Source organism: Bombus pascuorum, chromosome 12 (genome assembly GCF_905332965.1).
Source record: "Bombus pascuorum chromosome 12, iyBomPasc1.1, whole genome shotgun sequence".
In the NCBI taxonomy this organism is placed as follows: domain Eukaryota; kingdom Metazoa; phylum Arthropoda; class Insecta; order Hymenoptera; family Apidae; genus Bombus; species Bombus pascuorum.
In genome coordinates this window covers 5,287,480-5,302,095 of record NC_083499.1, presented here as the reverse complement: position 1 = coordinate 5,302,095, position 14,616 = coordinate 5,287,480, and the positions used below count along the sequence as shown (strand labels likewise).

Here is a 14,616-nt window from a genome sequence, read left to right as displayed (position 1 = left end):
TGCTGGCGTTAGGATCTGGACCAGCTTACATTGTATTCCACACTTTGTACTTTATTATTCACAATATATATACTTACAATACCTTGCAATTTACCCGTTTACAATACCTTACAATTTACGCGTTTCTTTAATTCCACATACACCGAATAACCTTAACATGCATAAATATCATCATCCATAAATGCATCAGATTTAGGGGAATTTATTAAGTAAATTTTGTCGTGAGAAAATTACGGATGTAAGATTCAATGTGGAAATTGCAAGAATTAACGGTATCTCAACATTGTGAATTTGAAGGTTATGGCGTACTCACTGAGGTCGTTGGTTCTACAAACAAGTTTATGAGGAATTTATATTCTGGCAATTGCTATTCAGAATACAACGGCAAGACTTTAGTAAATTCGCTAAGGTACTTTTATGACCTCTGCATATTGTGTAGTTTTAGCGATAGACATAATCAAAATGTCTGTAAAAGTAAATACAAAAACGTTTGAGAGTACAAAGAGATTATAAAACTTTTAGAGACTATAAATTTGCTTTGCAATCGATTTTTATTACGGTACAAATAACCTTCGCCGTTATCTCTGCAACATATGTCCAACAAGATTCCCACTGTTTCCAAACACTTGAATCCTTTCATTGCGAAGAACTGCGCAATTTTTGCTTGCATCGCGTTTCAAGCCACAAAACAAGCCACGATAAATCATGATTTAAATCTGAATAATAGTCGAAACCTCCATAACAATCTTCTTTACAACCCACTTATTCTAAACAATTCTACGTTTCAAATTCTATGACTCTGTTCGTGAAGCACTTTGCAGATTCAAAGGTCGGTTGTTCGTTCTTGAAGAATCTTTTATCTTGATTCTGTAATCTTTTCACAGTCAAATGTCTCGAACAGGATGATATATTTTCTTGAGAAATCTCTGGTCACCATAATTGTCCAATATAGCGGTTCTTAACCATTTGTTTATTACGGACCTACTTTAAATAATTTTTTTGTGTCACGAACTTTCGCAAAACTTAACTCAAAATTGAAATCCTTAATGTATCATATATGTATATTTGAAGTACTCGTCAACTACTCATCAACAACCTTACGGAGAGAAGAAGATACATTATAAATAAATAAGTAAATAAATAATAATAAATAAATAAATACATATTCAATATTTTGTATTTTATTTTATGAACTGCTGGTTTAATATTTAAACGCATTTACAAGTTGATCATAAAAGATATAACTTAGAAAAAACGAAGCTGGCACCCCGCTGGGGGTAGCCATCCACATGCTATATTTATTTTTATTTTATTTTTTTTTTCACCAATAAGATATAACACTTTACCAAATGTCATCATGTATCAAATGTTACATGTTGAGGCCTTATTCTCAATGGGATCACATGTTGTGACAAAATTTCAAACTTAATAACTTCGTGCTTAGGGCTCTCAAAAGCATAAGTACGACCATGCTTTATGGAAGAATCCGAGGATAACGACCACGAAGAATTTACATCTAATTTGTCTCGATTGCTTTCCGTCAAATCGTTCGACGAGCATCGAGATAGAATACTAATCGACCAAATTAGGTATATAATTTTGGCTAAAAGAGATTGGATCTAGTGGCATTTGAGTTATTTTTTGCGTAATTCTTTTTACGCAAACATCGAAATCAGGGAAAGCTGTAAAACTCTGACGTCAATTTATCGATCACGTTTCTACGAAGTTTCGTTACATGGAAAAGAATTATAAAATAGGTGGAGATAGTCTCAGAATAATGAAATTATCGGAAAATTTACTTCAATGAACAATCTATATAGATCTTTAACTAGTCATTAAATATTTACAAAAAAAAAAAAAGAAAAAAAATGAACGAGATAATTAGAAATCTTTCTCAGAATAAAAAAGTATAAATCAATCGTATCGAGTGATTATTCAATAATTTGTTTGCAACATTTTCAGTCAATGGAAGTTAATGCGTCGTAATATAAAATGTATTATTAAGTAGAAGATGATTCATCGAGGATTATTTTGTAGTTAGTTTGCTAATTTCAATGGACTATTTCTTTTGAGTAGATAAGTCTTTTATATTGCATTTTCCGATAAACTGTTGCTTAAGCTTTTTGATACCTTGTTTCACGTGTTTCGAACACATTTCTTTGACCGATTCCTTATCGAAACTTTATCTATTATTGCCAGAGAAAGTCAGTTTAATTTCTGTAGTACATATCTTATACGATTAAATTGTTGGTCTTACACCGTCTTGGGTATAGTCTTTTTATTGCGAAAATTCGAGTCTAATTACTATATAATCAATATCGGAATTTATAGTAATCATAAGATTATCGGGACTTCGAAAACTTCTAATTTAGATGCGTTATCTATATTAGTTAAAAACAAGTGGCATTAATGTCAACTAGATATATTCAAGAAAAGTGATACTACAACAGACACTTACGTTTTCCTGTATAGGTAATATAGACTGCTTATCTTCGATTTAAAGGCCAGAACATTTAATACGTTTCATGTTATATACGCGATTCATTCATCACTCATTCATAGCATTTATCATAAAAAGTGAGGGAGTATATTTTTGAGATATATATTAAGTTCAAATTTATTGTGACAATATCTATTAAATAATTCAAATATTTAAGCTACAATAGAAATAAAATGAAATACGAAGTTTCCATTATTCCAATACTTATGAGCGATACTTTATCTACATATAAGAATATTAATTAAAATACATATATAAAAGAAGAAAAACAACCGAAGATCAAAGATCTTAAGAATTGAAGAGAGATTTTCTTTTAAAATAATTAAAGACTGAATTTCTTGTCTCTCTCAAAATTCACATTTTCTAACAGTACCTTAAAAAATGAATAAAACATTATGTCGATTAGGCAGTAAGTCGACAGCTCGAGAGAGAATTCACAACAATCATGCATATACGTACGTCATTACTCCGCCTCCGATATGTCATCTGGTGTTAAATTTAAAACTATACACCATGATATCACCGAAGTGTACAGTACTTGTTATCTTATAAATATTAATTTTTATTGGCAAATAACAACTCGTTTATTCAGAAAAAACATGCACAGGAACACATTAATGAAAATATGTAATTTGATATTAATAACTTTTAACTGAAGATAATCATGGCGACTTTTTAGAAAACATTTTGAAACTTCCATTTATCTATGACAAACGTACATATTAAACGAAATAATAAATGCAGATAAAATAAGAAAGCTTATGATACAGTATTAGATTACCGATAAGATTATATCGAATAAATTCTTTTTAATCTTTCTTCCTGTTTTTTTAATTTTATTGTGTTGAAAATTTTTACTCCGTATACTTCTACTATTTAAACGAATACTTGAAGATATGATATAGATTATATAATAAGTATCATTCTTTCAAATTTGTATTTAACATTACAACCGTCAAGGATTGCGATATCCTTAACTATAGAAAAGAAAATGAAAAATAAATAAAAGACGAGAAAAAAATCTTCTAATCTATCTTAAGTTTTATACGAAAAATTATTGAAATTCACAAAAGTGCATCATTGTGAACCTAGAAAATTTTATTAACAAATCACGTATTGATTATTTAAGCAGTTCTAGGGTTAATCGAATTTGTATTTTCCTCGTTCGTTGATTCATTCCTTTACGAAATAGGAAAATAGCTAGAAAATTTTTTTTTATTTTTTTATTTTATTTTGTTTTTTACAATTTGTCCTGAAGGACATTTGGTAAAGTATTATATCTCATTGGTAAATAAAAAAATAAAATAAAATAAATATAGCATGTGGGTGGCTACCCCCAGCGGGGTGCCAGCTTCGTTTTTTCTAAGTTATGTCTTTTATGAAGCTAGAAATTGTCTCTAATGGTTCCTAGAGGGATCTTATACAGGAAGAGTTTCCTTATCGAACACCGATGGAAAGCGAAAGCAAACGCGAAACAATGAGACGTACAACCTGTTGGTAACGTTTAAAGGCAACTGCTAATTGTTCCTGATAAATAAAAAATGAGAACGCAGCCCCAGTGGACTGGTTTGTCCACGGCGAAAGGGTGATACTTGGCCGATAATTTTCGATTTCTTGCTTCCTCATATTTTTTTTTTAAACACGTTCATGACTCATTTCTTATGCAACATCGAGAGTTGGCGGAGTTAAGGGACCGTAGCTGCGAAATTTTCACTTTTCGATATCAGCGACTTGCGAACATTCTCAAATCATTTTGTAATACGCTTTAATAAATAGCTTCGTTTATTACAAAATAATCCTTCTGATTAATTCACTTAACCTGAATTGAATGTTAGGTAAACATTCTTATCCAATTGAAAATAATAAATTTAATAAGTGAAAACAACGAATTAAAAGTAAACTAACTCGATCCAATTTCCAATTAATCTTTCAATTTCATTTTTTAAATGTAATTTTCAGTGAAAATAATCGGACAAATTATAAAACGAACTATGAAAATCTCCTACTACAGACGGAAAAATTCTTCTCCCACAATTAACAGTACTTAACTATGTATACGACCTTCAAGACTAACGAAAACGAGTTGTTAATTTGTGATTATGTGTGAAATCGTGTATGACCGAGTGATTAGCATAAAATACAATACAACAGGGAGTTTCCGACAACAAACACGACCCTAATCCGGAAAGCAAGCGTGGAAACAGCATGACTAATCTCAGTGTATCGAATTAGCGATGCTGAGGAAATTCGCTCGAAACTGCTGAATGGCAATGGTTCCGCGAATATTAGCACGCTGTCGGTAGCGAAGGTCTTTCGTCACATGCTTGTCGTAAATCGTTCCCCTTCTTCCCTTCGTAACTTCTGATCGCGCGTGATCGTACAGTAAATCAACCGTCGGAAATCTATTGCAAACATCTACTTGCGATTTTTCATTGTGACGATTCCGCACTCCTGTCTCGAGAGACGCCGTTACATTCGTTGTTCACGTGAAAACATGGACGAAACGTGACCGGTTGGTACCAAGCGCGGGAAAAGACATTGTCGAAATGGTCGTTACGCGAACCTTCTAGTATAAATTACCATTCTTTTGCGACTGTGAAACGTTGATTTATCGACAAGGCCTAGGTAAATTTACGGAGCGAGTGGAAAATCTATTGTCCGACAGTCCGACTTCATTGTGACGATTTGTTGTAGACGATATCGTCAGATGATATCTTGCAATCCTATTTACTGGCTGATTGATTTTACAACGATACAAACGCGCGATATCTTTCTTTACATACCTCTCACTTTGTGTTTCGAAAGTGATAGATATTCTATGTTCTACGAAAATTTAAAGGCAATCACGCAATTTAGTGATTTTTTTCTAATTTTGATTAGTTGATAGTTTTGTCGGTAAAACAGAAAATCAATCAAGAAACTAGTATACTTTGTATTTTATTACGAAAGTGTCATATTTTAAAATTTTCCTTTATTTTGTAAAACGAGACACGAGTGAAATAGTTGAGATTAGGAAAGGTCACTAAACTGCATAATTTTTTAAAATTACCTATTGTTTTTTATCAAACATATTTACACATTTATAGTTCTGGCACGAAAGAAACTATGTTATATCGTATCGTTTGTTCCATAAAGTTGCAGTTTCGATAAATATCGTCAACTTAGCATTGTACTTTATCACAGTGTTCATAGAAGTCAACGTAAAAAATATGTATCGCGGGCAGACATTCTGCGGTATATCGAGCATGCGTATCAGCGATGACGTTCAAACTGAACGTTGCAGCGAAAACGAGTCCTATCAGTCAGGTAGACTGCAAAGTTGTTTTTATCTGTCCAGACGATTATTCTTTTGAATAGTGGCAAACGAGATATTAAATGGCTATGTATGGACTCGGTAACGGTATATTCGATTCGTTTTACTGGGCGAAAGTATCGGCGAGACTGCCGGTACCAGGAGAAACTAGCGAAAATTTTCTCCTGGTCATGTGTGTGCATCCTAGAAACTATCTTAAATCGATACTCGATCAATAGATCGAACGAGAACGCCATGAAACTTAACTTAAACGATCATAGAACTATTCGTTATCTTATTGATATTACTGTAATGTACATTAAAATTTCAAGTTAGGATTCTGATAACTTCGATATCGCTTTATGGACTTGAAATATCATATTGATGTTATCAACTTATGTAGCTAAATCAATTAGCTATTATTAAGTAACTGTAGTGCAATTAAATCGAAAAATTATAAACTTTTATAATACAACATGATATATTCTGTGATAATGTCCTTGTTATAATTTCACATAAGCAATATGTTGCGAATTCTACATTTTATGTTCGTATTTAACTACGTAAGATTATTATCAGTAATGCAACCACAACACCTGTGAATGTATTTCCGCTAGTACGGATTAATATTCAATCTGCGATTTATTTTGTGAAATTCTACTGCGCATTCAAAATGACTATCAACCAACGCGGAAGCGATCGAGGCCTCTGACAGTAACGTGCAATAGTCATAGATAAAAGTTGTCACCGGAGTGTACATCGATTTATAAAACATTCGATAAGTTCTTGGAACTAGTGCGAAATGCTCACGTGTTTCCTGATCAAAACGCATGGTGGCGCAGCTGAGTTACACAATCGTTCCCATCGAAAAGCTTGTCTCTATTCCATGGTGCAAAAAGAATTATTCATAAATTTATAAGAACATTATTTATATCAAACATATCAAAGGCAATGATCAAATATTTTTTGCACTTATCCATCCATGGCCTTTGAAATCGGATTTTAAAGGCTTTAAGGCACTTCTAACACAGGATTGAATTATTCAAAGTTGTGACTCTTTTGCAGTACATATACGAAATATTCACCATCTGCGGTTGTTCTCATCCGTTACCAAATGGAATCTATCGAATCGATTCTACGTTCGATTTTATCCGAAGACTCGATCGTTGCACAACGACGAACGGTTGAATATTAAGAGGAAAAAATAGTTTCGATGGAATGGCAACGATAAAATGCGATCGCGACAGACGATAACGGTACATACGACTACCGTGTGAAAACAAACTATGTGTGCCTTGAGCGCTGTGTAACGTCGACTGACAGCTTCACCTTTTCGACGCGTTCTCCTGAATGTGAAATCTCGTTCCGTCGAATTTTTCTCCTTCGTGTTCTTTTTACTTTACTTTCTTTCGAAGCTTTTATAAACCTATCACGTAAAACGATCGTTACGTCGTTACAGCAACTTTAGAATGAACTATTTAAAAAATAAGATAGCAATTGAGAAAAGTGATACATATTAGGTGGAGGAAAAATTGAAGGTTTCCTGTTTGAAACGAGACTCTATTTACATATAGATGTGTAACTGTTCAACATTCAACGACTCACGTTGGAATCAAGGGAATTCTGCGTAGTTATGAATTCTATTAAACGTAAACCGAACAAAAAAGAATTTATTACATACATACAACAAAAATTTATATATAATATATAAATTTGACGATTAATGGATAAATGAATCTTATTTTGTAAAAGTAAATAAGAAGGTAGTAAATTCTGAATGTCCCCTGATTTCGTAAAACGATATCGGAGTTAAACAGCCAAATTGAAGAGATTCAGTAAATTGTATAATTACTTGTAGAAAATTATGATTAACTTGTTACCTGCGGAGTTTAATTTCAAAAATTCCTCACGGGGTGCGTAGTTAAAATCAAGTAATTACAAGTATACACTTCAACCACATCGAAATAAGGTTTTGGATTTGCGTGTATACACGTCGAACGCAGTTAACTGGTTAAAAGTTAATCAAAAATAGATATAGAAATTAATTTTCTTCTATTAAACACGACGGAATGGATAGTGAAATCTGTAACGTATAATGTAACAAAGAGTGAATTGTAGCAGAATAGGACAGAGTAATCGCTTTCAACTGAATTGTGATAACCACGCCGATCTAGCTTTCAGGTAACACGGATATCTGTTACAGCTAAAGCGCATGGTCGCAAGGATGAAAGTGAAATTAATGATTGCGATCTTCATTCGCTAATGTTTCAGCCGCATACAAATAAGCCAGAACTCGGTGCCAGCCTACAACATGGATAAAACATTTTTGCGATTACTTGCCAACTGTATTTCACAATTCAATCGAACGCGATATCGCGTGGATGAAATTTTGATTTCATCGTTCCATTGGAACACTACCGTTACGCTGCTTGTGCCTAGGGAATATGACGCCAGCTATGCAACCAATACTTTTTTAGAACAACCGTTTTCTTGGATGAGTCGCGGTCAGCCATCTTGCCGATTTCTAGTTAATTATAGGTGCTGAACCGACGCTCGCTTAAACACATTGAATTTAAATTTATGAGAAATTAAACGATACTTTACTTTATGAAATATTCAAATAATCTTTTTTGAATGAATATCTCTTTTTCTTCCTTCTTTCATATCATACGAAAAATTATACTTTGGACATTGAAGAAATTAGGTTAAACCGTTTAAATTAATATAAATAGTGCCAATGATAAGAGAAAGTTTTTTTTTTAAGCAGTTCTACTTTCTATCTTTCCTATAAGATCAATTTCGTACAATGTGATATATTCTTTTAGGAAAATTAGGTACGTGCGATTCAATGTTACAAAGAATTGCACAATTATGTGTAATACATTTATTAATCGCTTAAACGATAATTAGGTAACTACAATTGTAATTCAATTAACATTAAAAACTAGAATGCATTGAATACATATACATTAATTATATACGTATAATTCTTCTATCTAGCATTTACTGTTCTGATATGTACTGTTGGATTCGTTTACCGATTTAATGAACACGCATCCTACCATTTTATTTCATAACACGTGTATTTGGTATATCGGCTACCGGCTGCACTAGCGGCCAGGATTTCAATGACGTCACTGTAATGCCGTAGTTGTACAATATACACAATATGAGCCAAGAAAATCAGAGTAACGTCATTTTCAATTTTATGAAATTTTGTATAATTTTTCGACTTTTGGGCACGTAACAAGAATAATACATAACTATATTCATAATATTAGAATAAGAATAAAACTCTTTTCGTACTCTTATGTAAACTGGAGAAATAAATTTGAGTCGATTAATTCTAACAAAATTCTCTAACCTATAAAGATTACTTAACATAGTATTATAAATAGATTGACAATATAATTCTGACAATCAGCAAATGGTACGAGCGACGATCTGTCTATAAATCAGACGGAACGCAGACTTGTTTATCGGAGTTAAAATTCAAAATTAAAACTCTGCATTTTGCCAACATTCGTTGAAATATGTATTTCTAAATGACGTATTACCGTCTTTATGATGCATGTCAAGATAAAAGCGTCTCAAGATACAACTGTTACGGATGTTAAGTTTCTTTTAGTACCGTCTGTGGTATTTCAATGATACGGTTTTTTCTCTCTCTTTATGAGATCATAATTCCTTATTGCGGTTTCCATTGTTTTTAGTGTGTATTGTTGTCTCGTAAAGACAGACACGTTAGTAATATCGCAGTTACGCAAGCCATAAATTGTTTGGACATTCTGTTAACAGAATGTTAAGTGCTCGATTTCTGTTTACTTTAACGATCCATTTGTTTATTAAGATTGAAAACAAACAAAATTTATTAGGCACAAATGTTATGATATTTAACGATAATATCGCATTTTTGTTATAAAAGTGATAAATCTCGGAAAATGTTACTTATACTTGCTAGAAATACTTGTTAGAAAAACATCACCATGAGAAATTTTTAGCTTATTGGAATTTGTTTATTGGAATTAAAAACAAACAAAATTTGTCGATGATATCGCCCCTTTGCTATAAAAGTGAAATACTGAGTCTCGAAGAACCTCGAAGAAAACGCTTTTTTGTTTACTAAAGAAATATTACTATGACATTAAATATTGTTATGAGAAAGTACATTAACATATTTCAAAATGAATGTTAAAATTGATGGTTTAAATCGTATCACTTACAAAGCAAGAAGCAAAAATGTGATGTATTGAAAAGAATAGCTACACTTAATACACATCTAGAGATATTCATTTTTCGTGTTATTATTTTTCAGTAAAAGGCCAAACGATTAATCGTTAAAAATTGTCACTTTAAAGTGACCATCGATCTTGTTTACATTTCATTCCCTATTTCTCCTCAAAAATATACAAGAACCTAACGTGATCGATGATTACCATTCTTTCACGAGTTTTCGACCCAGAAAAATGCCCCAATTTTTAAAACTTCTTCTCGTGTCTTTTTCCTTCGATACATAACCATATCTCTCACTTATTCTCTTACAATTACTTATTTTGTGAGCTTGATTTCCCACTTCCTATTTTTCTTTATCTATTCAGTTACTTCTTTAATTCTTCCTTAAGTCTTATCTTCTCCACCTTATTTATTATTTTGACTTTTAGTTAAGTTTATTATGCGTTTAATTTCAATCTGATTAGAACTAAAATTTTTTTATACGTCCGCTATACTATCGGCCATTCGCCTCGCACCACTTCCGGACGCCATTGTCTGTCGCACAATTCTCAGAAGCCTCGGTTGCATTCTCTAATTTATATTCCAGTAACAATTTTTCCGATTCAAGTACAAGGTATGTACTAGAAAATAACTTATTCATAGACGTTTGCTATTTTTATACGTGGTCTATATCGTTAGTTTGCTCAAAGAATTTACCTTACGCTGTAAAGACCATCTACCATAAGATATCTGTAAAAATTCTAAAAGCGAGTCACATATTTTCTATAATGTGGATATCATAATTAGTCAATTAAGTTGTACTATTTAGTAAAAGCAATATTACAATCTAAAATAAAATTTTAATCCTTCCCTTAAGAATAAGCAAGACGCATAAATATCATTTTATCCGAGACCAACATAACCAAAAAACTATTAATTAAAACGTAAAAGATAAATTTTAAATAGAGCTAATATCAATTTTCTATTTCTAACTTTCTATTTCAAACTGGTTTCCTTTACAGATGTTCAATGTTTCTTGGTTATGTCGCGTTTCCAGCAGACGGATAATACGAATAGCAGTAACGAGCAAAATTTGGCTCGATCGACAAATCAGATAAGAATCCACACGATCCTAGTCGACAACGTCATCCCATTACGCTTCCATGGTAAACGATGTTTGCGCAAGTACGAATTTTGCAACTTGCTGCCTACGTGTTTTCTCCGGATACCGACCGATCTCTCGCTACGGTCTCGTCGCTTTGCGCATTCCGTGACTCCCTGAGACGCTCCAACGCTAATGTGGAAACCTCCAGGGTATTTAAGTCTTACCAGAGAATGTGGCTTGAGAGGAAAAGACAAGAGAAAAAGAAAGGAAGAAGAAAGAGATCTTGTCGCTACACGGCGAATACATTCAGTGTCGTGAAGTATTATTATCGTTTGCGTCGCGATATTCTTGGTCGCCTTTCGCGGTAGAATTTTGGGGGTTTTACCAACGAAATTCAGGGGAAATTATGGTGGCGTTTCTAGTATCCGTCGCTAGAGTGCTTTTTGGCAGTTTTATTCTAGTGATTTGTTGCCTACCTATTGATTTGATTGTTTCTTTTTCTCTCGTTGATTTGGCTGGCTGTTGTTTTCCTTTCTCTCTTGTATTCTATTTCTTTACGTTAATTGTCAGAGATTTAAAAGTGTTTGTTATTGAACTGTGAACGAACGGACACAATGGCGACGCTTCGGTGGAAAGGTTTTGAAATACGCGTCACGCTGTTTTTCCCGTTACGGACGCGAACACTATCGACCGAATTCTTTCGTGATGATTGGCACGGAACAATTAAAAGCTTACTATACGTGTTTCAGTGCAAAGTGTTATACGATGTTTTACAAAATATCGCAAATTAAAAGAGGACTACGAAAGAAATTAGCTAAATGGAGTGTTCACTATATTTATATGTCCTTTGCTACCATTTCATTTATTAATGAAAGAAAATAGACGAAAGATCGTAGAAACAACATTTAGCAGCGTCAATAATTTATTCATAATATACATAACGTTTAAGTTTAACTTCAAAGCGATTACCTATTCATTTTCTTTCTATTTGCATTGCAGCTGCACATGTTATGAAATCATAAAAAGACTACGATTAAATAATTCAAAATAATAATATCGTCGATCAATAGCCGGCCTATCAGAACGATGATCGTGAATGAAGTATTATGACCGAAAGGACACTATGTAAGATCGCGTAATTACACTGAGCTCGTTTTCCCGGAGTTCGCTGATGCATCCGATAATTAATTTTAATGATGCATTCGCGTAACGAACAAATGAAAAATTCACGTTGCTTGGAAGTCTATTCTTGGGCTTGCGCGTAAGCGTCCGCTTATTCGCGTCGTTGCAGATCGTGGCCACAGGGGACAGGCACGTGTAACCGCTTGCACACTGCAAAAAAATCGCGTCGCTCATCTATGTCAATACGCGTACGCGTGCACACGCATATGTGTTGCGAACAAACGCTTTGTGTCGAAGATACAACCAAACAATGCGAAAAGTTAACGGATAAAATAACTTTGTCGCACGATTTACGCAAAATATACATATACAGCGGGTACAAAAGGTATTAGCACATACCCTTATCTTCCAATGAATTGCTTTTTTATCATATCCTACATTTCATTTTCATAGTATCAAATTGCAGTCATATGAAAGTATTATTAAATGATATGAAATCTATTATATTTAAATTTAATTAATTAGTATATAGATGTAATAAATATAATGGTATGCCAATACTTTTTATAGCCATTAGCTCGTGTATGTGGGAGATGTGTTCTCTTTCTATTACAAGTTAAATAATTTTTTGTTAAAATAAAATAGAACAAGTCTTATGTTGAAACGAAACCTTTTTAGTATCGTTTATGGTTGACACTGGTAGTACTATAAAATATACATATATGCGTCCCTCGATTTAATATATGTAAATATAGACACCAAAAAGGGGACACCTGAATGTTTTATCATTGAAAACACGAGAATCTTGTCAAGGCCGATATTCCAGACTTTGAAGGGTATACGCGATAACGCAAATTTATTCTTAAGGTTTTCTTCCCGCAGAAACCTTGTACTATGTCTTTTAGTGAATAAAAAGGCCAATCTAGTCAGCTATGCTAGTATTACTTCGATAAATATTCCTATAACGCATTATACGTTTTAAAATGATCGTAAAAGGCTTTTTAGATTAGAACTTTTTGCGCAGAGGCAACACTTCCGGCAATAGACTTCTGGAGGTCAATGTTTTTTTTTGCGACGTACGCATTGACTCAACTTTAATTTGTACTTCGATACCTGGAAACGAAGAATCAAAGTACCTTCTGAAAATATGATGCAACGTAGATATACCTGATTACATAATTAAAGATAAATACTACTGAAAAGATTACTGAGCGACTCGCAGAAGGAAACGTTTCGAAGAAGGTCGGAAGTTGACCGCGATAAATTGCGTGACGGTTACTGATGCAAGTAATAACACGACTATGTATTAGTTATGGTTGTCTTCGTGCGATGAAAGTAAAATTGGTAATAACAATCGAAACAAAGAGCGTAGAACAAAGGAATGTATCGTGCATCCAATTATGTACAGGGACGATCGTGTGCGTCGATAAAAAATATTTTCTCGCGGTTGTGATTGAGGTTAAGAACGTAGTACCGATTTCACGTGATCTTTATTCCAATTCGGTTTCATTGATATAGGTTTTTTCAACAGGTGGTTAAGGTGCTCCATTAACAGACCGTTGGTTAGGATTTTATCTAGTCGATTATCAAGGGAGATATATTTCCAGGTAGTTTTGAGTATCTTTCTTCGCCATTGAATCTAAGTGAGATACAGATATCTGATACACTTGTTTATTTTAGATTTATAACGTTCTGCTGCATAATAGTAACAAGTTTATAATAAATTTAACTAAATTTTTATAAAAAGTTATGAAATTATTCTATCTGAAAATAATTTAATTATTTTATTTAACAAAGAATGATGAAATTGTAAAAGAGAAGGAAATAACCTATAATTCATATGTAAGTCGTCAATCGACTAATATTATCAGCTAATAAATCATTGTGCAAAAGGATTCTTGTGGGGATAGCGACGGCTAGTTAATACGGCTTTGTTATACATAACATACATATCTATATTATGATATTACCAGACACAAAGAGATCAATGATGACTAAGGGGGATCACTGAGGAATTTCAATTAACTACATACACTTCGTCACCATTTACATAATCGATGATTATCGAGTGACCGTTACAACGATATTTCCGTGCCGATTGCGATCTCGATCGAGAAACGCTTTTGAAACGATACTCTGTCCCTTGTTTCTTTCTGTTGACGCCAGTAATACTGTACACGAGTCGTTGGCCTGCCGCCCAGACATGAAATACATACATATACACAAACGAAGAAAGAGCAACGAAACGATTCAACTGAACCGAATCGAAGGCAAAGAAGGATAGAACGAGAAACGGTGAAACGTTTCGTGGCTTGGGTCGCAAATTCAAACGCGGCTATCTTTTCGTTTACACCGCGCACGCCAATCCATTATTCTCGACGACGT

The 14,616-nt window shown here is 33.3% G+C and overlaps 1 protein-coding gene across 4 annotated transcripts in view; it reads right to left on the bottom strand.

Moving 5' to 3' along the window:
* LOC132912523 (uncharacterized) overlaps positions 1–14,616 on the bottom strand; it is a 32,613-nt gene that overhangs the window by 12,778 nt on the left and 5,219 nt on the right. Inside the window, exon 1 of one of the 4 annotated variants that reach the window (XM_060970010.1) lies at positions 6,603–6,639. The exons of the other annotated variants lie outside the window; for them this stretch is intronic. Within the exon in view, the coding sequence (XP_060825993.1) occupies positions 6,603–6,624 (22 nt within the window). The 5' untranslated portion in view covers positions 6,625–6,639. Of the gene's footprint in view, positions 1–6,602; positions 6,640–14,616 lie in introns of those variants that run through there. 4 annotated transcript variants of the gene reach the window in all.